The 26,665-nt window shown below is 43.4% G+C and overlaps 1 protein-coding gene across 1 annotated transcript in view; it reads right to left on the reverse strand.

Annotated features, from left to right (window-relative positions):
- FMNL1 (formin like 1) overlaps nt 1–26,665 on the reverse strand; it is a 136,911-nt gene that overhangs the window by 38,196 nt on the left and 72,050 nt on the right. The window contains exons 3-10 of the mRNA XM_063959989.1: nt 23,758–23,841; nt 14,161–14,234; nt 11,386–11,469; nt 10,385–10,528; nt 9,523–9,625; nt 9,273–9,349; nt 8,514–8,607; nt 8,363–8,437 (exon numbers count right to left, since the gene is read on the reverse strand). Of these exons, the coding sequence (XP_063816059.1) occupies nt 8,363–8,437; nt 8,514–8,607; nt 9,273–9,349; nt 9,523–9,625; nt 10,385–10,528; nt 11,386–11,469; nt 14,161–14,234; nt 23,758–23,841 (735 nt within the window). The remainder of the gene's footprint in view (nt 1–8,362; nt 8,438–8,513; nt 8,608–9,272; nt 9,350–9,522; nt 9,626–10,384; nt 10,529–11,385; nt 11,470–14,160; nt 14,235–23,757; nt 23,842–26,665) is intronic.

Consider the following 26,665-nt stretch of genomic DNA (forward strand, 5'->3'; position numbering starts at 1 on the left):
AGAGTGCCAGTGTGACTGACCAGCAGTGACCACCAGTATATTGTCTGCCTGAAAAAGTTAAACACTCGTGTGGTGTTTTTTTTTTTTATTCTATAAACGCATTCTGCTGACAGTGTCCAGCAGGTCCGTCATTCATTATATTTCTATCTTCTTCATACTAGTAGTTTAGGAGTCTGCAGTGCTGACAGTGTCCAGCAGGTCCGTCATTATACAATATATACCTGTCCTGCAGTAGTGATATATATATATTTTTTATATCATTATCATCCAGTCTATACTAGCAGACGCAGTATGGTAGTCCACGGCTGTAGCTACCTCTGTGTCGGCAATCGCTCGTCCATAATTGTATACCTACCTGTGGTGGGTTTTTTTTTTCTATCTTCTTCATACTAGTAGTTTAGGAGTCTGCAGTGCTGACAGTGTCCAGCAGGTCCGTCATTATACAATATATACCTGTCCTGCAGTAGTGATATATATATATTTTTTATATCATTATCATCCAGTCTATACTAGCAGACGCAGTACGGTAGTCCACGGCTGTAGCTACCTCTGTGTCGGCAGTCGCTCATCCATAATTGTATACCTACCTGTGGTGGTTTTTTTTTCTCTATCTTCTTCATACTAGTAGTTTAGGAGTCTGCAGTGCTGACAGTGTCCAGCAGGTCCGTCATTATACAATATATACCTGTCCTGCAGTAGTGATATATATATTTTTTTTATATCATTATCATCCAGTCTATACTAGCAGAGGCAGTACGGTAGTCCACGGCTGTAGCTACCTCTGTGTCGGCAGTCGCTCGTCCATAATTGTATACCTACCTGTGGTGGGGTTTTTTTTTTCTATCTTCTTCATACTAGTAGTTTAGGAGTCTGCAGTGCTGACAGTGTCCAGCAGGTCCGTCATTATACAATATATACCTGTCCTGCAGTAGTGATATATATATATTTTTTATATCATTATCATCCAGTCTATACTAGCAGACGCAGTACGGTAGTCCACGGCTGTAGCTACCTCTGTGTCGGCAGTCGCTCGTCCATAATTGTATACCTACCTGTGGTGTTTTTTTTTTTCTATCTTTTTCATACTAGTAGTTTAGGAGTCTGCAGTGCTGACAGTGTCCAGCAGGTCCGTCATTATACAATATATACCTGTCCTGCAGTAGTGATATATATATATTTTTTATATCATTATCATCCAGTCTATACTAGCAGACGCAGTACGGTAGTCCACGGCTGTAGCTACCTCTGTGTCGGCAGTCGCTCGTCCATAATTGTATACCTACCTGTGGTGGGTTTTTTTTTCTATCTTCTTCATACTAGTAGTTTAGGAGTCTGCAGTGCTGACAGTGTCCAGCAGGTCCGTCATTATACAATATATACCTGTCCTGCAGTAGTGATATATATATATTTTTTATATCATTATCATCCAGTCTATACCAGCAGACGCAGTACGGTAGTCCACGGCTGTAGCTACCTCTGTGTCGGCAGTCGCTCGTCCATAATTGTATACCTACCTGTGGTGGGTTTTTTTTTTTCTATCTTCTTCATACTAGTAGTTTAGGAGTCTGCAGTGCTGACAGTGTTCAGCAGGTCCGTCATTATACAATATATACCTGTCCTGCAGTAGTGATATATATATATTTTTTATATCATTATCATCCAGTCTATACTAGCAGACGCAGTACGGTAGTCCACGGCTGTAGCTACCTCTGTGTCGGCAGTCGCTCGTCATCCATAAGTATACTAGTATCCATCCATCTCCATTGTTTACCTGAGGTGCCTTTTAGTTGTGCCTATTAAAATATGGAGAACAAAAATGTTGAGGTTCCAAAATTAGGGAAAGATCAAGATCCACTTCCACCTCGTGCTGAAGCTGCTGCCACTAGTCATGGCCGAGACGATGAAATGCCAGCAACGTCGTCTGCCACGGCCGATGCCCAATGTCATAGTACAGAGCATGTAAAATCCAAAACACCAAATATCAGTAAAAAAAGGACTCAAAAATCTAAAATAAAATCGTCGGAGGAGAAGTGTAAACTTGCCAATATGCCATTTACCACACGGAGTGGCAAGGAATGGCTGAGGCCCTGGCCTATGTTCATGGCTAGTGGTTCAGCTTCACATGAGGATGGAAGCACTCAGCCTCTCGCTAGAAAAATTAAAAGACTTAAGCTGGCAAAAGCACAGCAAAGAACTGTGCGTTCTTCGAAATCACAAATCCACAAGGAGAGTCCAATTGTGTCGGTTGCGATGCCTGACCTTCCCAACACTGGACGTGAAGAGCATGCGCCTTCCACCATTTGCACGCCCCCTGCAAGTGCTGGAAGGAGCACCCGCAGTCCAGTTCCTGATAGTCAGATTGAAGATGTCAGTGTTGAAGTACACCAGGATGAGGAGGATATGGGTGTTGCTGGCGCTGGGGAGGAAATTGACCAGGAGGATTCTGATGGTGAGGTGGTTTGTTTAAGTCAGGCACCCAGGGAGACACCTGTTGTCCGTGGGAGGAATATGGCCATTGACATGCCTGGTGAAAATACCAAAAAAAATCAGCTCTTCAGTGTGGAAGTATTTCAACAGAAATGCGGACAACATTTGTCAAGCCGTGTGTTGCCTTTGTCAAGCTGTAATAAGTAGGGGTAAGGACGTTAACCACCTCGGAACATCCTCCCTTATACGTCACCTGCAGCGCATTCATCATAAGTCAGTGACAAGTTCAAAAACTTTGGGCGACAGCGGAAGCAGTCCACTGACCAGTAAATCCCTTCCTCTTGTAACCAAGCTCACGCAAACCACCCCACCAACTCCCTCAGTGTCAATTTCCTCCTTCCCCAGGAATGCCAATAGTCCTGCAGGCCATGTCACTGGCAATTCTGACGAGTCCTCTCCTGCCTGGGATTCCTCCGATGCATCCTTGCGTGTAACGCCTACTGCTGCTGGCGCTGCTGTTGTTGCTGCTGGGAGTCGATGGTCATCCGAGAGGGGAAGTCGTAAGACCACTTTTACTACTTCCACCAAGCAATTGACTGTCCAACAGTCCTTTGCGAGGAAGATGAAATATCACAGCAGTCATCCTGCTGCAAAGCGGATAACTGAGGCCTTGGCATCCTGGGCGGTGAGAAACGTGGTTCCGGTATCCATCATTACTGCAGAGGCAACTAGAGACTTGTTGGAGGTACTGTGTCCCCGGTACCAAATACCATCTAGGTTCCATTTCTCTAGGCAGGCGATACCGAAAATGTACACAGACCTCAGAAAAAGACTCACCAGTGTCCTAAAAAATGCAGTTGTACCCAATGTCCACTTAACCACGGACATGTGGACAAGTGGAGCAGGGCAGACTCAGGACTATATGACTGTGACAGCCCACTGGGTAGATGTATGGACTCCCGCCGCAAGAACAGCAGCGGCGGCACCAGTAGCAGCATCTCGCAAACGCCAACTCTTTCCTAGGCAGGCTACGCTTTGTATCACCGCTTTCCAGAATACGCACACAGCTAAAAACCTCTTACGGCAACTGAGGAAGATCATCGCAGAATGGCTTACCCCAATTGGACTCTCCTGTGGATTTGTGGCATCGGACAACGCCAGCAATATTGTGTGTGCATTAAATATGGGCAAATTCCAGCACGTCCCATGTTTTGCACATACCTTGAATTTGGTGGTGCAGAATTATTTAAAAAATGAGAGGGGCGTGCAAGAGAGGCTGTCGGTGGCCAGAAGAATTGCGGGACACTTTCGGCGTACAGGCACCACGTACAGAAGACTGGAGCAACACCAAAAACGCCTGAACCTGCCCTGCCATCATCTGAAGCAAGAAGTGGTAACGAGGTGGAATTCAACCCTCTATATGCTTCAGAGGTTGGAGGAGCAGCAAAAGGCCATTCAAGCCTATACAACTGAGCACGATATAGGAGGTGGAATGCACCTGTCTCAAGCGCAGTGGAAAATGATTTCAACGTTGTGCAAGGTTCTGCAACCTTTTGAACTTGCCACACGTGAAGTCAGTTCAGACACTGCCAGCCTGAGTCAGGTCATTCCCCTCATCAGGCTTTTGCAGAAGAAGCTGGAGACATTGAAGGAGGAGCTAACACAGAGCGATTCCGCTAGGCATGTGGGACTTGTGGATGGAGCCCTTAATTCGCTTAACAAGGATTCACGGGTGGTCAATCTGTTGAAATCAGAGCACTACATTTTGGCCACCGTGCTCGATCCTAGATTTAAAACTCTTTCCGGCAGACACAAGTCTGCAGGGGTTCAAAGAACTGCTGGTAAGAAAATTGTCAAGTCAAGCGGAACGCGACCTGTCAACATCTCCTCCTTCACATTCTCCCGCAACTGGGGGTGCGAGGAAAAGGCTCAGAATTCCGAGCCCACCCGCTGGCGGTGATGCAGGGCAGTCTGGAGCGACTGCTGATGCTGACATCTGGTCCGGACTGAAGGACCTGCCAACGATTACGGACATGTCGTCTACTGTCACTGCATATGATTCTCTCCCCATTGAAAGAATGGTGGAGGATTATATGAGTGACCGCATCCAAGTAGGCACGTCAGACAGTCCGTACGTATACTGGCAGGAAAAAGAGGCAATTTGGAGGCCCTTGCACAAACTGGCTTTATTCTACCTAAGTTGCCCTCCCACAAGTGTGTACTCCGAAAGAGTGTTTAGTGCCGCCGCTCACCTTGTCAGCAATCGGCGTACGAGGTTACTTCCAGAAAATGTGGAGAAGATGATGTTCATTAAAATGAATTATAATCAATTCCTCCATGGAGACATTCACCAGCAGCAATTGCCTCCACAAAGTACACAGGGAGCTGTGATGGTGGATTCCAGTGGGGACGAATTGATAATCTGTGAGGAGGGGGATGTACACGGTGATGAATCGGAGGATGATGATGAGGTGGACATCTTGCCTCTGTAGAGCCAGTTTGTGCAAGGAGAGATTAATTGCTTCTTTTTTGGTGGGGGTCCAAACCAACCCGTCATTTCAGTCACAGTCGTGTGGCAGACCCTGTCACTGAAATGATGGGTTGGTTAAAGTGTGCATGTCCTGTTTATACAACATAAGGGTGGGTGGGAGGGCCCAAGGACAATTCCATCTTGCACCTCTTTTTTCTTTCATTTTTCTTTGCGTCATGTGCTGTTTGGGGAGTGTTTTTTGGAAGGGCCATCCTGCGTGACATTGCAGTGCCACTCCTAGATGGGCCAGGTGTTTGTGTCGGCCACTAGGGTCGCTGAGCTTAGTCACACAGCTACCTCATTGCGCCTCTTTTTTTCTTTGCGTCATGTGCTGTTTGGGGAGTGTTTTTTGGAAGGGCCATCCTGCGTGACACTGCAGTGCCACTCCTAGATGGGCCAGGTGTTTGTGTCGGCCACTTGGGTCGCTGAGCTTTGTCATCCAGTGACCTCGGTGCAAATTTTAGGACTAAAAATAATATTGTGAGGTGTGAGGTGTTCAGAATAGACTGAAAATGAGTGGAAATTATGGTTATTGAGGTTAATACTTTGGGATCAAAATGACCCCCAAATTCTATGATTTAAGCTGTTTTTTAGGGTTTTTTGAAAAAAACACCCAAATCCAAAACACACCCGAATCCGACAAAAAACATTCGGTGAGGTTTTGCCAAAACGCGTTCGAACCCAAAACACGGCCGCGGAACCGAACCCAAAACCAAAACGCGAAAAATTTCCGGTGCACATCTCTAGTTCTAATTAAGGCCTAAAGTTATGTAAGAAAAAAAGACATATCTTCTTTTTACAAACTTAGGTCTAACTACATTACAATAAACTAATATAACTGTTACACTGCAAATACTGTGCAATACACAGGGGAAGATGTATCAAACCTTTAAGAAAGATAAAATAGAGAAGTTGCCCATAGCAGCCAATCAGCATATAACTGTCATTTCAGACATAGACTGTGCTAGATGCATGTCAGAATATGATGGGCTGCTTTGGGCAACGTCTCTGTTTTATCACTCTCCAGTGCTTGATACATTTCCCCTACAATACCTTGCCTGGATAAGTTATGGGTTGTAAAAAGCAGAGAACAATTGTGAAAAACTTCACAGCATCACTTTACTGCACCGGGGGTCATGGCAGGAGCAGATGACTTGCTGCCCTCACTGGATCACTGGGTGCAGGTAAGTATTTTTTTTTTATTTATTTTTTTACACAGTGCTCAGCCTGTGGTCTATCAAACACACATGGCTGATCGCAGATCCGAGCGCAGCCTTCACTGCTATCAGAAATCGGGAAACTGGTGTGAAACCTGGATAACGCTAACTCAAGACAGCGTTATTATCACAGGGCTCCCTCCGATATTTTTTTATTTTTTTAAATTGGGGCAGATCACATTTCCCATTACAAGTATAAGAAATGAGATCTGGTTACAAAAAAATGCTAATTTAAATGATTGGAGGAGAATTTTGCGAATTTTCCAATTGCCCATTAGTACATTCAGGCGATACAAAAATAATGTCAAAAGGGGGTAAAAAGAAAACAACCTTTTTTATATTCTTTTATTAAAATAATTTTGATAAATATGCAAGTAAATCTCACCATTGGCTACCCGTCTGGAACCCTCATAGCTAGTCTCTCCCATACATATATGACAGTGAATGGGGAACCTTTGGCACTCCAGCTATTGTTGAAATACACATCCCAGCATGACCTGCTACAGGTTTAGCATGGCTAAATAGCAAAACTGTAGCAGGGCATGCTGGGATGTGTAGTTCAACAACAACTGGAGTGCCAAAGGTTCCCCATCACTGATATATGACCTTATATCTAGATACATCCCTACTTGCCCTCTCTGGTCTTCCTCAGGCCTATGCCTCTCCTTTCTCCTGGTTACCACACTCCTGCATCCAATTCTGCTCCTGTGCTGCTCACCATCTGTGGAATACAATGTACCGCCTAACCAGATTCTCCCCAACTTTTACTCGTTCAAGCGGTTCTTCAAAATCCAACTCTTCAACAGCTACATACCTATCCTCCACCAGATAAATCGGGTGTGGATCATTAAATCGACAGTGTCTAGGTCGACAATGTTTAGGTCGACCACTATAGGTCAACAGTCACTAGGTCGACAGGGTTTGAAGGTCGACAGGGTTTGTAGAGCGACATGTGCTAGGTCGACAGGTCAAAAGGTCGACATTAGTTTTTTTTCCGTCGTTTTCTGCATACAGTGACCGGGAAGGCGAATTAGTGCACCGTGTCCCCTCGCATGGCTCGCTTCGCTCGCCATGCTTCGGCAAGGTATTACCATTCCAATCATAGTCCACATGGATCGTTAAGTATGAAAAAGTTCAAAATAAGAAGAAAAAAAGTGAAAAACTCATGTCGACCTTTTGACCTGTCGACCTAGCACATGTCGACATAAAAACTATGTCGACCTTGTGACTGCCGACCTATAGTGGTCGACCTAAACATTGTCAACCTAGACAGTGTCGATCTTCAGACCGGATCCCAGATAAATCTCCTAAAAGTCATTTAAACTGCCCCCTCCCTCTAAACTATAAGCTCTCATAAGCTGGGCCCTCTGTATTTCTCTCATCTATTTCACTGCATCTGCAGAATCGCACACTGTCCGTCCTTTGTGCTTTCTCTAAGTGTATGATTATTACATGATTTGTAGTATTTGCACATGTTTCAAATTCAAATTGTATGATAATATCTACTCTGAAAATGTAAACACATCCTGTCTATACTTGTACCTGTATATTCAATTCTATTATGTTATATTTGTTTTAATCGGTTTCATTTTATCCTTGCCTGTCCTGATAAACTTGTGTCACCTTATAAACTTTGATGATGATGATAATGACAATTGAAGTAAATTGTGTACAACACGGTAGCATAGTGGTTAGCATTACTGCTTCACAGCACTATGGTCTGAAGTTCAATTCCCAACCAAGGCCCTAACTATGTGGGGTTTATATATTAAACCATAAACTGTTTTACATTGCGGTCAAGTTCAGGAAAACACTAAAATAGTAATCAAGTAGGAACTGCAGGCACAGAATAGGCCACACATCTATCTCTTTGGAAAACGAATACACATGCAAAGGTGGAATTATTGTCAATATGCAAGGTGTAAGGTTCTACATAAATTAGTGAAGCTGTAGGCTAATCATGGTCATTTAGCAACACATAATCAATGTATTAAGCCTGGAGAAGGGATAAAAATATTACAACTCATATAACACGTCCTGATCCTGTCAAACTATAATATATAAGGTGAAACCACAACACCTTCCTAACGAACTATGATGATTTTGGACACTGAAAATAAGGACTGGTAAGGCGGATGTTTCAAGCAATCCCTGCGTTTTCTTCAGGTAAGCTGAAGACAGCACTCACCATAAAATCAATGTTGGAATCTTCAGTCCTGAAATATTCCATGAGTTTTTCAAACCTGGATCCTTCACGGCAAACCTGTGAAAACACCACAATAAGCATACAGGGTAGTATTGAATGCAACGACAGCCGTGGCAGATTGGTCTCATCATACCTCCATAAAATAGTTGAAAGCTGAGAGAATTAACTCGTGTCCTCCACGGACTAGACACACAGCAGCCAGTAGCTCTAGAACGAGGGCCTTGGTGCTGGGACAAAGACAGGTGGATATTGATTAGCAAAAGAACGAGGTGACGGGAGGAATAATAGTGCGGGAAGTTCATACAATTGGCTCCTCATATCAAGGTGTGTTTGGCTCGTCTCTGTTTTGAGAGTGGGATAGAGCAAAATGTAGTCAACCAGATCATCAGAATTATCAGTATCACACGTGCACTCATCTTGTATGACACAGTAAACTGCCGCCTTGTGTTATCAGAAAGGGTTGTATGTGACAGTGAGATTCAAAATGCAATGAGAGTAAAATGGAAGAGGGAAACCATATCATTGTTGAAAGGAGCCATGTCCTCCAACTACACAGAATTTAAGACTTCCAACTTTCTGACGCTTTCCAATAATAGGCCTGTTTTTAAGTACATATGGATAGATAGATAGATAGATAGATAGATAGATAGATAGATAGATAGATAGACAGGCAAACAAACAGGTCAGGTAAGCAGAACAGGGGCTTCTTGGATTTTAGGAATCATGCATAATAATGAGAATAAATAAAAGTAAAATGCAGGCATTGTAGACAGATTTAACGAAAAAAAAAAGTATAACACTGGAACAGATAAAGATAGAAAAAATGAAGAAATACCATCAGATATCACTTTAACAACCACTATTTAGTTGGAACCTCACTGTCATTACTCACCGGGGGCTCTTATTGGTAAGGCTGAGAGTAATCTGATTGACACAGGACGGATGAGACATCACCATACTGAAGCCTGACTGCAATGGGAGAAGTTGGCAGCTGTAAACATGGTATATCCCATCTTTTCTAACATGTACTATAGTATAAATGTTTCTGTGTCTAGACACAGACTAGGTATGTGCTTAGGTTTGCAACTGGCACATTATGTTTGGTATTTGCACTTGAAATATATAGGGTACATACTACATACCTGGTAGTTCATGATTGCCCGCAAACACATGATGCACACATGTACATCATCCTTGATATTCATGTGTCGAGAGTTTCTCATTGTGGCCCGATTGTAAAGATATCTGTTAAGACACAAATTAAATAGTTCTAAGTCTTGCTTGATACCATTTCAGGACCATGCAAGAAGATAATTATCCAAAGGCTTGCCTGGCCATGCTTCTGTTAGAGGTAGAAACCGCAATGGCGCCCTTCTCATGCCTTGTACAAGATGTTCCCAATCTCGGCCCTCAAGGCACCCTAACAGTCCAAGTTTTAGGATATCCATATGCACAGGTGACTTAATTATTACCTGAGTAAATTTGATTTAAGCTTCAATGCTCTGTACTCAACCATGGATATCCAAACATGTATATCCTTAAAACCTGGACTGTTAGAATTCCCTGAGTACTGCGTTCGGGCATAACTGCAGCATACCAATGGTATTAAACAGTATCTGCACTGTGTGCACAGTAAATGAGGAATATTTAGCTGTGTTTAAATCATTAAATCAAAAAAGATAACCACCACAATAAATTAATTTGTATCAAGAACATGTATTTTTTTTAACATTTTGCCTAAGTATTCCTTTATTTTACTGCCCCTCCCCCATCCCCATATCTTGCTGCCTAAAACAGTGGGCTCAGTTTGCTTTACTATTGCCTTGGACAGTCCAGCAATTGGGTGTCATGCTTGTGAAAGGGTCATGGGAGGATGATCTGTTGTGCTGCTATTTGGTAGGAATCCTACCGTAGGATTACCTAGCTGTCAGTATTTGTGAAGAAGGAAAAAATTACCTGGTGGCCACTGCCAGGTGTCATACGCATAAAAGAGGAAAGGATTACCTGGCAGTCAGGTGTCGTGTTCTTGAAGGTGCGGTTGCGGTTGTGGGCGAAGAGGATGAGCTGCTTGTGTTAAGATCCTCCAAGGATCTCTGTAACAACTTTGGTTTCTCAGCTGTGCCATTATCAGAACTCTCCGTATCTGACCTGTAAAAGAAAGTGAGTTTAAGGGTACAGAAAATACAATTAAGAGAAGAGCAGAAGAGGTGTCTGTTAGATGGCAGCTGAAACAATATAAATTGGGCTCTGTGTTGTTGAATATTTTGTTGAAAAATATATGATCATTATCTGTTATACAGCACTAGTGTTTTTTTCTGATGGTTCTCCAAGGCAGCAGTATCAGCACCTTTTATTTTTGGTATCATTCTTAATATTAGTTCTGGAAACAGGAAGATATCAGTGAAGTAATTACAGCAGGTTATTATTATTACCATTTAATTATATAGCGCACACATATTCCGCAGTGCTTTACAGAGAATATTTCGCCATTCACATCAGTTCCTGCCCCTATGGAAGCTTACACTCTAACCATTACACTGTCCGTACTGCCATGAATGCATTATACATGAATGAAGGTTTGAATGAATAAAGCATCTGAAGTCTTGTCTTGTATGGAAGCTACTATAAATCTTGCATCAACGTGTTGCTTTAGGTGAGTCCGGTACCTTTCTCCTAGAGATAAGGGCACTGTAAAGCACCAACATATGCCATTGTGATGTACAGTTAGAGACTGTTACTCCGGCACATCAATCCCGGCTGCACCAGTAAAACATAGATGTATATTTCCTATTGCAGGCACAACACACAAACCAGGGTAGGTTTTCGTCAATAGTTAACTTACAAGTATGTCTTTGTATGTACTGTACCATCAAATGAAACCCAAGATGTACCACCCTGAATGTCAGAAGGAGGGTGGGCAAGTCATTGTGCAAGGGAAAATGATTAAATACTTAGTACAAGAATCTGGTCATATGTAAAGTATATCTAACATGGTGCTGACTTACGGGAAGATGCACTGAGCAAAAGACAGGTAATCCACTAGAGCATCTAGGCCTCCAACCTCCGGACTCAGAAATTCTTCCACCCACCTGTGATCAGGAAGACAGAGTTTTACAAAGCTGCTATGTGTAGATATTACAGAAACTGTACTGCAGTAACTACTGACACAAAATACAATGTAGAACAAAACATAGGGCTTAATTCATGTTTGTACACACATGTCTACACAGCTGCGATTTATCAGGCTATGCACGTGAAACTGCTGCCCAGAAAAGAGTACGCCCACTGAAGCCATTGCAAAGTCCTTAGCAACTGTATACACAGTACGCAGCACCGACGCAGTTAAGAAGAACTTCAACTCCCGAGTGAGTTTATACAGTCATGCAGACTTGCCGCGGCAGTAGCGAAGCTGCCACCATGTTTCTCTTCATACATTACCACAGCTGAAGGCAGATACACGCTCCGAAAAACAGCTTTGACACGCCTGCGTTTTTGCTGCCACTCCACGTTACCTCCACCAAATGGTCCCTTCCTGTCAAGCGCTCTGTATTTAAATTCACACTGCGAACGGCATTACAAAAGTATCTTGGCACGTGCGCAGTGCGATTGCGGTGCATGTGCAGTCTACCGATAATCGATCCATTGCATGAACATCGGCATTGCGTACAAACAAGCTACAGTGAGGGGAGGCAGCCATGGAGAGACGAGAGGGAGGCAGCCATGTAGAGGCACGGGGGAGGCAGCCATGGAGAGACACGAGGGAAGCAGCCATGGAGAGACACGAGGGAGGCAGCTATAAAGAGACACGGGGGTGGAAGCCATGGAGAGACACAGGAGAGGCTGAGAGAGACCCAGAGTGAGGAGGAAGCTGAGACACAGGGTGAGGGGGAGGCTGAGAGTGACACAGTGAGACTGAGAGAGACACAAGGTGAGGGGTAGGCTAAGAGACAAGGCTGGAGTGACGGGGGAAGTGGCTGGAAAGACACAGGAGGCTGGATAAACACTGGGGGCAGGAGGCTGGGGAGACTAGGTTGGAGTGACAGGGCAGGAGGCTGGATAGACGGGCAGGAGGAGTAACGTGGCAGGAGGCTGGAAAAACAGGCCAGGAGGCTTTAGGTGAAATGGGGCAGGAGGTGACACAGGGGCATATGTTTGTTTGAACATCTGTTGCATGAGGATGACATTGGTTATATTCCTACAAAAACAGGCATCTTCCGGACCATGTGATCTCTACATAAATAGTGGGTACCAACTAAAGACACTGTCTGCTTAGGGAGGATCCATTTCTTCAGAGGTTCCCCATTGCAGAGAAACCACTATGTAGGTAAAGTGTATTTTCATTTAGTCCACACAAACCTGTGGATTTTGTAAACCTTTTTTTTTTTTAATTAGTTTAATATAGTGGGTTGGCATATCTAGCCTTCCATGCCCTAGTTTGATACTGAGCCTAATATTTATTTTTGTTCCCCTTTAATTTAACCCCACATGCCCATTTTGGGGGGTGGGGGCGCCATAGCACGCACGTGCTCCGGGTGCAGTGGCTACACACTACACCTCTGGGTGTATTAAGTGAGGAGAGGACCCGAGTGCAGTTTCCGTCTCAGCTCCCTCTTCTCCAGGTGGTGGTGCAGGTCTCTGGGAAAATGGCTTGGTGGCCATTTTCCCTGTCGTTGCTCTACTGCACATGAGCAGATTGCCAGCAAGTGGATGCTGCACCATTTTTCGAGTGATTTGTGCAATAATACCTCTGCTGACATGGAACTCTGGAGAGGTAAATACTGAAGAACATGGGTACAGGGTGTGTGGTATGAGCTCCCCTAGACCCAGGAGCCCATGTGCACTGTACAGCAGTGACAATCGCTGGGGAGGCATTGGTTAGTATCAGAACCAGATTTACACACACGTGATTTCTGACTATAAAAATGATTAGAATAATACAAAGATGATATTATAAGTTAGAAATATTTTCTTTGTATTATTCCTCTAATCATTTTTATAGTCAAACTCTGGAGTGTACTGGAGGTATGACAGGTGATGCTCTGCCTCCCCTGACTACACTGACTGCACGTCACTGCTGCACAGCCTGCACCCATTATAGGTAAGCTACTGGTTATAGTGCTATTATTTACAAGAGTTCATACATTACAGCTGAACTTTATCTAAGGGAGAAATTCGGTTAGCAGTGATGACCACTAGGTGCCAGTGTTACAACAGTTTTTCCGGCACTTGATGACCACCAACATAGTTTTTTTTTTTATCCCACCTTATAAAGGTGTGCAGGTGAATCTGCAATCTTGGGTTACACTAATAAGCCGTGATGCTTTGTAGCTGTACATCACCAGTAATAGAATGTCCCCCTAAATATTTTATTTCTGGCATACTCCTACCAGTAACTAATTAAAGGTCTCATCAACTGGCATCTGTGGTCTCATCAAATGGCATCTGTTTACATTCAAACTCCAGGATGTGAAACCTGATGCATCATGGGAGTGGAGGCGAGTTAGTTACTGATCTAATCCAAGGCTTTGGATATTGAAGAAATTAATTTTCAGTGCAGTAGTCATCTAGTATCACTCATATATTATAGTGGGATGCAGTTAAATTACCGGCTGTCAGGAGAACGATGCCGGAATCCCGACCAAAGCCCCTAGTTCCCACTCCGGTGGTGGTTCTCGCTGCGCTCACCGCTGGTGTTCCGGCTGTCGGGATTCCGGCGTCTGTCTCCTGACCAGCCAGAATCCCGACCGCTGGTACTACATACCGGACTATATATTACTCACCCAATGTGATTAGTTCTTAGGGAGATTTCCAGTTCTCTTAGAACCTGGGTGGACTCCTGGACCCTCCTCTTGAACTAAAAAAAAAAAAAGTATATATTCACAGCATGTATCAACTAACAGAATACCTATAAGGTGGGTGTCACTAGCTTTTGTACAATTGGACAATTCTGCAGAGTGGACCCAATGTGCTCTACCTTTCTGTATGTGCCTCTGAAAATAGGCAACTACAATTACAGCATGCAGCTACTTCCACAAAGTAGATTTGTGCCTTATCAAATAATTAAAGATGGCCATACAAATTAAGATTATCTGTCCAACCATTCTAGTTAGCTGGTTGCTACGAAAATCTGGTAATATATGTGGATCAGGGCCGTCTTAACAGCAGTGTAGGCCCCTGGGCACAGCAATGCACTGGGCCCCCTACCCATCCTCCAGTGGTAGGGGTGGGGGGTGCTATCAGCGGCAGCTCTGAAGTCCCGTGGGCGGTAGGGGTTGTTCTATCTTCCGCTCAGCATGTAGGACCTGGAGCAGTCATTTCTACTAATTACTCCTTTACTGCACAGATGGGGCTAAACTGTAGAAGGGGGCATTGGGCTGAATGAAGAAGCCCTGGTACATAACTTTTAGGGTGGTAGGGGGTGTTTAATTCATAGGGGGGGGGGGGCTGGATAGTGGAGTGGGCTTAATATTTATCATTTTCCAGTGCAGCTTGCTTGACTGCAGATATCTCAAGTTCCTGAAATATATTTTTTAGGTTTGAACGGGATAAAAAATTATAGAGTCCCACTTTTCACAAGGTACTGGGGACGTAGGGATCAGAGTTCAGGTGCCAGAGCAATTTACCAATGAAAACCAAAAATGGCATATTAGGCGCGTGGAGCCGGAGCAGTGATCAGCTGCTTGAAGGCTGATGTTTCTGGTTTTGGGCATAGTAGAGACAAGCTGCCAGTGTCTACAAAAAGGGGAGAGTCCCAGCTTTTGGATTATACCCTCAGAAAAAGTCTAAGTCATACAGAACCCGAGATATCTGGCTGGGAAGAGCAATTAACAGGCTTGGATGGGGACCACTACTTTGAGGTCGGATATCTCTGGTTCCCCAGGGCCGATTTTCAAAAATCTGGTACCCCTGGAAAGGGGGGACCCTCAGCTATCAGTCTAGGGCCCTTATACTCCTGGGGCCCTTGGGCAAGAGCCCATTGAGCCCATCCGAAAAGACGGCCCTGATGTGGATCAATGCTAATCGACCATTTGCTCCCAAATGCCGGAAAACAGACAAAATAGGTTGTTCAGAGAAATTGGTAAACTTCATTTCATTTAACCAGTTTGTCTTAATGGCAGTTTTGTCCATTCTCTGGTGCAGAGCTGGCCTTAGGCAGGGCCGAAACTAGGATTTTCGGCACCCGGGGCAAGACAGTAGTTTAGCGCCTCCCCCCCCCCCAAAAAAAAAAAACACAACACAAAAACACATAAATAACAAAAAAAATATAATACAAAAATAAAAACTACACCACACAATAGTGCAACCTTATTTTCACTGATTAGATAGATAGATAGATAGATAGATAGATAGATAGATAGATAGATAGATAGGTAGATATCCGGTGCCCTCTGGTGTAGGCATGAGGTATGTACAGAAGAACAAAAAGTGGCGGCACTCAGTCTGCTTAAATGGCAGATTGCGTGTATTTAAAACACATATTTAGAACACCGGTGTTCTGACTCATGTCTGGCATCTCCTGCAGCAATGCGTATTGAGGCAAGATGTACAGTATGAGGATACATCTGTATCCAAGCAGAGGCAGAGTTCACAGTGATAGTGGCCGTGTGAGTGCTGTGTGCGGGTGGGTTGGTTGTGCAATAGTGTTCGGCATATGTATAAGGGGCATTATGTGTGTTGTGTATAAATGCATTAATAGTGTGCGGCATATGTGTAAGGGGCACTGTGTGTGTCATTATGTGCACTAATAATGTGTGGCATATGTGTAAGGGACATTATGTGTATAATGGCATTAATAATGTGCGGTATATGTGTAAGGGACATTAAGTGTATAACGGCATTAATAAAGGTTGGCATAATGTGTAAGGTGCATTTTGTTTATAAGGACATTAATATTGTGTGTCATGTGTAAAGCATTACTGTGTGGTATTATGTGTATCATTGCATTACTAATGTGTGGCATTATGTGTGAGGGGCATTATTGTGTGGCATTATGTGTATAAAGGCATTACTAACGTGTGACATTATGTGTATAAGGTGCTCTACTGTGTGGCGTAACGTATTCAGGGGACTACTGTGTGGTCTAATGTGAACAAAGAGCAACATGGTGTGGTGTAATGTGAATAAGGAGCAATTCAGTGTGATATAATGTGAATAAGGGGCACTACTGTGAGGGGTAACGAATATAAGGTAAAGTGGTACTACTGTGTGTTGTAACGCGAATAAGGGACACTCTCTTGTGTGGCCATGCCTCTTCCCAGCAAGAACACGCCCCTTTTTGGGCTGTGCGCCGAATGTGCGCATTGTTCCTATTTAAAATATAGAGGGGTAGGAGCACCAAAATGAGGTCTGCTATGGGTGAGGGGTGATGGTGCTGGGAAAGGGGTGCAGGGTCAGAGACGGAACTAGCAGTGGTGCTAGGGGGCACCAGCCAAAGTCTTGCCTAGGGCATCATATTGGTTAGGGCTGGCTCTGCTCTGGTTTGTGGGAGCAAATGGGTCAATTGTCATTTTGCTTCCATACATTACCAGATTTTAATTCCAACCAGCCAACTAGTTGGACAAATAATCTTAAAGTGTATGGCCAATTTAACAATATATAATTCTAATGGCTTTGGTGAAGGAGCACAGAAGAAAGAGAATACTGTATATTTAGTAATAGTTGCATATTAAAATTATCTATTTACTGTACATACCACCATCGTATTCTGAATCACACGTTATATTGGACCTTAAAATCTAAGGGGGAGATGTATCAAAGCTTGGAGATATATAAAGTACCAACCAATCAGCTCCTGTCATTTTTCATACAGCCTGTAAAATAACAGGAGCTGATTGGTAGCTACTTTATCTCTCTTCAGTTTATCAGACTCCAAGCTTTGATAAATCTCCCCTTAAATTCAATAACATATAAACGCACACATATGCACTGGGGTCCATCTATGAAGTCCATGTGAGCAGTCAGTTACCGCATTGTTTCCCAACTCAAAACCCCCTAACAGTGCATATAACAGATCTCCTCAGGATGACAAGTAAAGTAATGAACTGGGGACCATATAAAAGGTATCTGCCAGTAATGAATACACCTGTGCATCAATTAGAACATCTGGAAAACATGCATTATTAGTACTGGAGTTTGGAGTTGATCTATCAGTATCTTTTTGGAATGTTGGAGGAAACACAAGAAAACATGGGAAAGCATAAACACTCCACACAAATTGGTTGAAAGTGCAAATCAAACCCTTAAATAAGAAACATCCCAAAGATTATTCATCTACAAAATTCTACTGTAGTACAACATAGAGCTAACACTAGGGATGGCCATCGACCATCGATGATTCCTAATCATCGATGGTTTGAGGCCGATGTCGAATAGTTTGCCATCGATGGGAGAGAACCAGATGGTTTCTCTCCATCGATGACATAGCCTAAACCAGTATATATACATCCTAGAGGATACTGGAGTCCATTTAGTACCATGGGGTATAGATGGGTCCACTAGGAGCCATGGGCACTTTAAGAATTTGATAGTGTGGCCTGGCTCCTCCCTCTATGCCCCTCCTACCAGACTCAGTTTAGAAAATGTGCCCGGAGGAGCCGGTCACGCTGAAGGAAGCTCCTGAAGAGTTTTCTGCATTTATTTTATATGTTTGTTATTTTCAGGCAGGGCTGGTTGGCATCAGCCTGCCTGCTACGTGGGACTTAGGGGGGAAAACGGCCCAACCTCTTGAAGGGTTAATGGTCCCATTCCCCGCTGACAGGACACTGAGCTCCTGAGGGAAATATTCGCAAGCCCCACCACGGTGAGCATACATTCCCGCAGCACGTCGCCATCCCTAACAGAACCAGAAGAATGAAGAGTGGTGAGTACTGAACCGGCGTGCCGGTTAGCAGGGCACCAGCAATTATGGCGGCACGAGGGTTATGGAGACGCATGGTTTCTAAATGGGCTGGAATGCGTCTCCAGACACAGTACACAACTGCGTCTCAGTACACTGTACACAGTACCCAAACTGGCAAACACAGCTTTAAAACGGTTGAATTTTTAAATGTTTTATTGTGTATGAAATAAATATGTATTCATTGGAACCACCAGTATTATTGAATATCTATTATTGGATCTCTACGCGATCCCTTCTAATTGCTTTTAGTTTGTTCCATAATTGAGACCTGTGCAGATAGGTCTTTGGGGCCTGTCGCAATTGAACCAATCTTCTGTATCATTTTATATTTAATCCACATATTCTCTTTATCCATTTGCGCTATCGGGTGTTTCTATTGTGGTATCTTCCTTCCGCAGCTCGCCCCCCCACCCCCCCAACCAAGAAGACTTATTCAGCTTCTAAGTTACAGTCCTTTCGGACAGCCAAGTTCAGGGCAAATCAAGAGGTGCTTCTACGTCCTCCAGCGGCGTAAGAGGTAAACCACGCTTACCAGCAACAGCAGGTGCTCGGGAACAGAGCTCAGGCTCTGCTTCCTCAAAGACTTCAGCATGCCGGTGGACCGCAATGCCTGGAAGGCTGTCAGGTGGGAGCCCGACTACAATTTTTTAGTCAGATCAAATTCGTGCCAGGATCCCTGGGTCATAGATCTTATTTCCCAGGGCTACAGACTGGAGTTTTAAAAGCTCCCACCTCACAGATTCTCCAAATCAGGCTGGCCAGTTTCACAAGAGGCAAGTATAACTTTACAGCATGCCATCCAAAAACTGGTACAGACTCAGGCCATTGTTCCAGTTCCGCCTCATCTACTAAACAAGGGGTACTATTCCAACTTGTTCGTAGTACGGATGGTTCGTTAAGACCAATTCTGAACCTCAAGTCTTTGAACCCGTACTTATGAGTGTTCACATTCAAGATGGAGTCTCTGAGAGCGGTGATCTCAGGTCTGGAAGAAGGGGAATTCCTAGTGTCTCTGGATAACAAGGATGCATACCTTCATATTCCAATCTGGCCGCCTCATCAGGCTTATCTCAGGTTTGCACTGCAGGACTGTCACTACCAGTTCCAGGCCCTGCCATTTGGTCTCTCCACGGCACCAAAGGTGTTCACCAAGGTGATGGCAGAGATGATGTTTCTACTCCGCAAACAGGGAGTGAACATAATTCTGTACCTGGACGATCTCCTGATAACCACAGATCGACATAATGGCCTCTCGTCTCAACAAGAAGCTCAGGCGGTATTGTTCTAGGTTGAGAGACCCACAGGCGGTGGCGATAGATGCCCTGACAACTCCATGGGTCTATCAGATGGTATACTTGTTTCCTCCACTTCCTCTGATCCCAAGGATTCTAAAACAAATAAAAAGGGAAAAGGTTCAAGCAATACTCATTGCTCCGGACAGGCCAAGAAGGGCCTGGTATGCGGACCTTCTGGAGATGCTCCTTGAAGATCCGTGGCCTCTACCTCTTCGCGAGGATCTTCTGCAACAGGGCCCGTTCGTCTGTCAGGACTTACCGTCGTTATGTTTGATGGCATGGAAGTTGAACGGCAGATTCTAGCCAGGAGAGGGATCCCTAACAAGATTATCCTGACTATGATCCAAGCCAGGAAGGGGATAAAGTCTAAGCATTACCATCATATTTGGAAGAAATACGTCTCTTGGTGTGAGAGCAGGAATTATTCTGTGGTGGAAATTCATCTGGGATGTATCCTGCTTTTTCTACAGGCAGGTGTGGATGTGGGCCTGCGTCTGGGCTCCATAAAAGTCCAGATTTCGTCCGTGTCCATTTTCTTTCAGAAACAATTGGCTTCTCTCCTTTAGGTCCAGACGTTCTTGAAAGGTGCTCTGCACATCCAACCTCCCTTTGTGCCTCCCACGGCACTTTGGGATCTCAGTTTGGTGCTGCAGTTCCTCCAATCAGACTGGTTTGAACCATAACAGGAGGTGGATTTAAAATATCTTACGTGGAAGACCGTCACACTGTTGGCCTTGGCTTCAGCAAGACGTGTGTCGGAGCTGGGGGTTTGTCTCACAAAAGACCCTATTTAATTTTCCATGAGGACAGAGCTGAATTTAGAACTCATCAGCAATTTCTTCCTAAAGTGGTGTCCGCATTTCACGTCAACCAACCTATTGTGGTTCCAGTTGTCCCCAACACCTCTGCTACTTCAAAGTCTTTGGATGTTGTGAGGGCTTTGAAGGTGTATGTGAAAAGAACAGCTCATCACGGAAAGACGGACTCGCTGTTTGTTCTTTATGATCCCAATAGGATTGGGTGTCCTGCTTCAAAGCGATTGCATGCTGGATCAGACTTACTATCCAGCATGCTTATTCCACGGCAAGTTTGCCGTGTCCCAAGTCTGTACAGAACCACTCTACTAGGTCGGTGGATTCTTCCTGCTGAACGGCTGCCCGGGGTGTCTCGGCTTTACAGCTCTGCCGAGCAGCTACTTGGTCAGGTTCGAACACGTTTGCTAAGTTCTACAGTTCGATACTTTGGCCTCTGAGGACTATCAGTTTGGTCAATCAGTTCTGCAGGAACCTCAGCACTCTCCCACCCGGTTTGGGAGCTTTGGTACATCCCCATGGTACTAAATGGAACCCAGTATCCTCTAGGATGTAAGAGAAAATAGGATTTTAATTACCTACCGGGAAATCCTTTTCTTGTAGTCTGTAAAGGATACTGGGCGCCCGCCCAGTGCGTCGTTATTCCTGCACTGTTACTTGGTTAAGTAATGTTGGTTCAGCCATTGCTGTTCCTGTTTCAAGTTTGGTTAGCTTGGCTTTCCTCTTGTTGTGTGCGCTGGTTCGGATTACCACTACTATCCTTATCTATCCTTCTCTCAAAGTAGGTCCGTCTCCTCGGGCACAGTTTCCTAGACTGAGTCTGGTAGGAGGGGCATAGAAGGAGGAGCCAGCCCACACTATCAAATTCTGAAAGTGCCCATGGCTCCTAGTGGACCGGTCTATACCCCATGGTACTAAATGGACTACAGTAACCCTTACGCACTACGAGAAAAGGATTTACCAGTAGGTAATTAAAATCCTATTTTTTTTAAAGATGCTGGCACACAAAGCAAAGCTCCACCCCCTGCACCCATGAAGCGCCGCCTCTGGCCTGTGATTGGTTCGCGGGTCATTCACAGAAATAACAGGGATGGCCATCGATGAGTGAAACCATTGATGGTCTCCCATAGCATAGTTAGTGACCATCGATGGCCACTCTGTTTTTCCATCAATGGCAACCATCGATGGTGGACACACCGATGGACATCCCTAATAAAATGACATATTACCACATAAAATGACATATTACCCAAACTTATGGATACATAAAATGGAAAAAATCCTACCGCGCCCTCTGGGTTGCAGCGATGGGTGTGTAGAGGGAGATGTCACACAACCTCCAAGGGGGCAAATGATCAAGGAAAAAGTTCTACCACCTAAACGCGCTACCCAACACAGATTACAATGGTGCGTGTATAGTGAATATGTCCAAACAATGGATGACAAATGTCCCAAATGATGGAAGATTTTGGAAAATCTTGAAGAACGAGTGTTCAGGGAGAAAGAGTTCCTGAAAGCGGAGTACAATTCCACGGGGTACACACCATACTCACGTCGACAAAGGAAGGTCGGTATTCATAAAGGTTTCTTTTCCCGTCAAGAGTCCATAGGATGGATGTCCGTGAAGAGGGGGAGATCTTCCAAAACTGGTAAGTGATTTCGGTAATACGTAAGCAAATCCTCATATAAAGGTATCTTTTGGTGAATGGGGAAGTAGGTGTAATTTTCCCTTTATCTTTAGGTACACACCGTACTCACGTGGAATCAAGATGTTTGAAGCTCATAAAGGTTTCTTTTTCCCAGTCTGTGATTTGTCTGGTTAATGTCCCTCTAGTGGTGCCTCTTCATATCGATAAGCAGTCTCCCAGGTGAGACAAGTAATAAGCGGTCTCCCAGGTGGAACCGAAAATGTAAACAATAAAAAAAACAATGGTATGGTATATCTCACCCGTGAGAGGAGGACAAGGGAAAGATTCAAAATATTATAAACAAAAGAGACGTACCAAACTTACATAGACATAAGTAAGGATCCTCATATAATGGTATCTTTAACAGGTGAAGGAGAGAGGAACATAAAAAGAGGAGGGATCTCTAGGTAAGGCGTACCCTACTCACGTGAAAACAATGAAGGACGAAACTCATTAAGGTATCTTTAGATGGAAGGACGAAACTCATAAAGGTATCTTTAGATAATTTTTACACCAGTGTTCTATCTTTCTGGAACCGGCACTGGTTTATTAGCAGGGTGAATTTTTCTTGTAGCCTCCTTCCTTCTGCTTTCTCTCGTGATCCCACAGAAAAACAAACAGAAACAGGGAACCAGCGTTGGTGGTCACTGGCCAATTTAAATGTCAAAGTGTATGGAGAAATTATCCCTCCTTTATAAAAAAAGGAGTTACCCAAGTTATATAAAAAAAGGAAATTTAATCATAATCCATTAAAAATACATCTACAATGATGTGTATAGAGGCACATGTGACCTGGGGGGCAGATGAAATAAACAGAACCTGGATAGTAGTGATATCCGGATCGTCACACTCCCAGGGACTTTACCCCCAAGTAGACAGGTGTCCTCCAAATAAAACCAACGCGTTTCGACATAGTCTTTCTGTATAATATTTTGAATCTTTCCCTTGTCCTCCTCTCACGGGTGAGATATACCATACCATTGTTTTTTTAATTGTTTACATTTTCGGTTCCACCTGGGAGACCGCTTATTACTTGTCTCACCTGGGAGACTGCTTATCGATATGAAGAGGCACCACTAGAGGGACATTAACCAGACGAATCACCGACTGGGAAAAAGAAACCTTTATGAGCTTCAAACATCTTGATTCCACGTGAGTACGGTGTGTACCTAAAGATAAAGGGAAAATTACACCTACTTCCCCATTCACCAAAAGATACCTTTATATGAGGATTTGCTTACGTATTACCGAAATCACTTACCAGTTTTGGAAGATCTCCCCCTCTTCACGGACATCCATCCTATGGACTCTTGACGGGAAAAGAAACCTTTATGAATACCGACCTTCCTTTGTCGACGTGAGTACGGTGTGTACCCCGTGGAATTGTTCTCCGCTTCCAGGAACTCTTTCTCCCTGAACACTCGTTCTTCAAGATTTTACATAATCTTCCATCATTTGGGACATTTGTCATCCATTGTTTGGACATATTCACTATACACGCACCATTGTAATCTGTGTTGGGTAGCGCGTTTAGGTGGTAGAACTTTTTCCTTGATATTACCCAAACTGACACAGGTACATGACATGTGTATACATTAACACTAATTATTTATATTTGTATTATTGGGTGGGAAGAATAGTCAGTTACAACAGATGGATGTTGCAGACTTGCTCTGTATCTTACCTTCCGGCTGATCCCCCCTGTATCCACATAGCTTCTCAGTTTCTGTATGTAGGCAGCAGGTGGGCTCTTTACCTGGAATCTCTCCTGATAATAGAAAATAATAGGCCAGATCATTATTGGTGGCCATAGTACCATGGAGATTACAGAAGAAAGTCTTGTGAGTGTGACCCTGAGTGCAGATATGTGTTTGGAAATAATAGGCAGATTTAAGTCAAGGAAAATAAACTGCATTTTATTAAAGTTGGGGAGAGTACTGTACGTGTATAGTAATTCCTTGCTGTGCACGCTAATGCCCATGAAAACATATAATTAATTCTGTATGATTTTACAGTGGGGTAAATATGGGGGTGCCATAGAACATGGCAAAAACTAGGGCAGCAAATAAGTATCAGCTATGGAACCCATGCAGATATAATCTGTCATTACCCATTATGAAACTGTTTTGTGTGTTTTGAACCCAAAACTGTATAACGATATCTTCTAGCAACACTAGTCCCCAAACTACAAATTTAGCTACAAAATGATCAACTACATAACAAACGTAACATCAGCCCAATGTCTTATATCTCCTAACTTTCTACTCACCTAATGCCTCTTTCAACCAACACCTTACATCCCTAGTGTCTCCCACACACCCTGCATGGTGACGTCTCCTGTAACCTGACACTATATTCCGGATAACAGAAAAAATTGCTGCGCATTTGTCTAACAATTATTTTTCAAGCTGATCTTAATGGCCCGAACCTGGAATTAATAATGTCAAAAGCACGTTCCAGATCAATTTAATCTATTTGTTGATCTTAATAGGTATATTCGCTCATTAACTAGGAAAAGATATTTTGCTTCCAAAAAATTAGATAAAATGAAAATAACAGCTTCATCCATTGTATTAGACGATCAAGACTTAGTTGCTATTGAACTACTTGAGTCACTTCAATTGGAGAGCAATGCCTCCTCAGGTCTGACACCGCTGTATAGTGTGGCTAGACCCGGTGAACGATTTAATAGATTGACAAACAGGTCTCAATTCTTCCCTCTGCAATATAAGAGCACTCAAATTTACATTTTTTACAAGAAGACCCTGGACGACTTTAATGACATATGCATTAAGGAAGCAAAGATAGTCAAGTATAAACAGAATCTACATATTCGAGAAAAAAACTCACTGCAGAAATTGATGAGAGACCCCTCCCTTGTCATCAAACCGGCTGACAAGGAAGGGGGGATCGTTATCCAAAATACAGTAGATTACCTTCTAGAGGCCAACAGACAATTGGGTGACACTAATTTTTACACTAAACTGACGTGTAACCCCACTAAGGCCTTTCTAGCTGCTCTCACCACAATGGTCCAAGATGCATTCAATTATGGAGTTTTATCAAGAGAAGAAACCATTTATTTGATATCTTCACACCCCATCACACCCACTTATTATCACCTCCCAAAATACACAAATCACTAATCACTCCCCCTGGTAGACCAATCATTTCAGGTGTTGGGTCCCTCACTGCTAATTTATCACATTTTGTTGATTTCTTTTTGCAACCACACGCAATTTCATTACGCTCTCATATTAGAGATACTACTGCTTTTTTAAATTCTATTTCAAAAATTAAGTGGAAAAACACATTTTTTTTTTGTCACATGTGATGTAAGTGCACTATATTCTAATATCCCCCACACAAAGGGGGTGGCGATCATTGAGCAACAATTGAATGAATCAGACATTATGTCAGAAAGATTGCGGAAATTTATTGTGGATTCAATATCGTTTATTTTGTCTCACAATTATTTTTTCTTCAACAACACATATTATTTACAGACACTTGGGACGGCCATGGGGACGAGGTTCGCGCCTAGTTTCGCCAACATGTACATGGGCGCATTTGAAAATGCCCACGTGTGGGGGCGGGACTTGGGCGCGGACCTCGTCTTCTATGGCCGCTACATAGATGATTTGTTTTTTATTTTTGATGGGGATTAATTACAATTCACTAATTTCACTTCACTTCTTAATAACAATGATTTTAAATTTACAGTTCACAGGCACAGTTAATAATAAGTCAGTTTCTTTTCTTGATATTGCCATCTCCATCTTGGATGACACAATAGTAACCAAGACGTTTAGGAAGGAAGTAGATAATTACAACTTCCTTCACTTTGGGAGTATGCATTTCAAACCTTGAATGGAGAATATTCCATTAGGACAATTGCGTCGACTGCGGCGCAACTGCAGCAATCAGGAGGACTTTAATTTACAAGCACTTGAACTTACAAGTGCTCTTAGGGCCAGAGGCTATCCTTCTGACCTGATTAATTCTGCACTGGAAAAAGCTAACAAACTTGATGGGACACAGCTTCTTCGATACAAGGTCGGGAATGCATCTTTCAAAGAAGATTTACCCCATTTATTTTCTAAATATAATAGTGCCTCTGGGAAGATTAGAAAGGCTCTGATCAATCATTTTTCTATTTTATTAACGGATAAGATCCTTAAACCAGTAATTGGCCACTCTCCTTCTATTATTTTTAAAAAATCAGAGAACCTGACACAACATCTTGCCCCCAGTCTATTTGTTGACAAGAGAACTGTGGACAATGCGATCCAGAACCCATCAGTCTCTTGGCTTATAACCAAACCAAATGGCTGCTATAGATGTGGTCTGGGGAATTGTACCACTTGTTCTCATATTCAGAATAACCTACATACTTTTGAATCTGCTATGGGTGAGGAATTTATGATTAAATCATTCAACTGCAATAGTGAATATATTATCTACATGTTAGCTTGCCCCTGTGGGCTCCAATATATAGGGAGAACCACACGCAAACTTAAAGTTCGTTTTTTAGAACACAGGCGCAACATCATAAAGGGATTTCTGAATCATGGAGTCTCAAAACATTTTTT

The sequence above is a fragment of the Pseudophryne corroboree genome, chromosome 3 (genome assembly GCF_028390025.1).
Source record: "Pseudophryne corroboree isolate aPseCor3 chromosome 3, aPseCor3.hap2, whole genome shotgun sequence".
NCBI lineage: Eukaryota > Metazoa > Chordata > Amphibia > Anura > Myobatrachidae > Pseudophryne > Pseudophryne corroboree.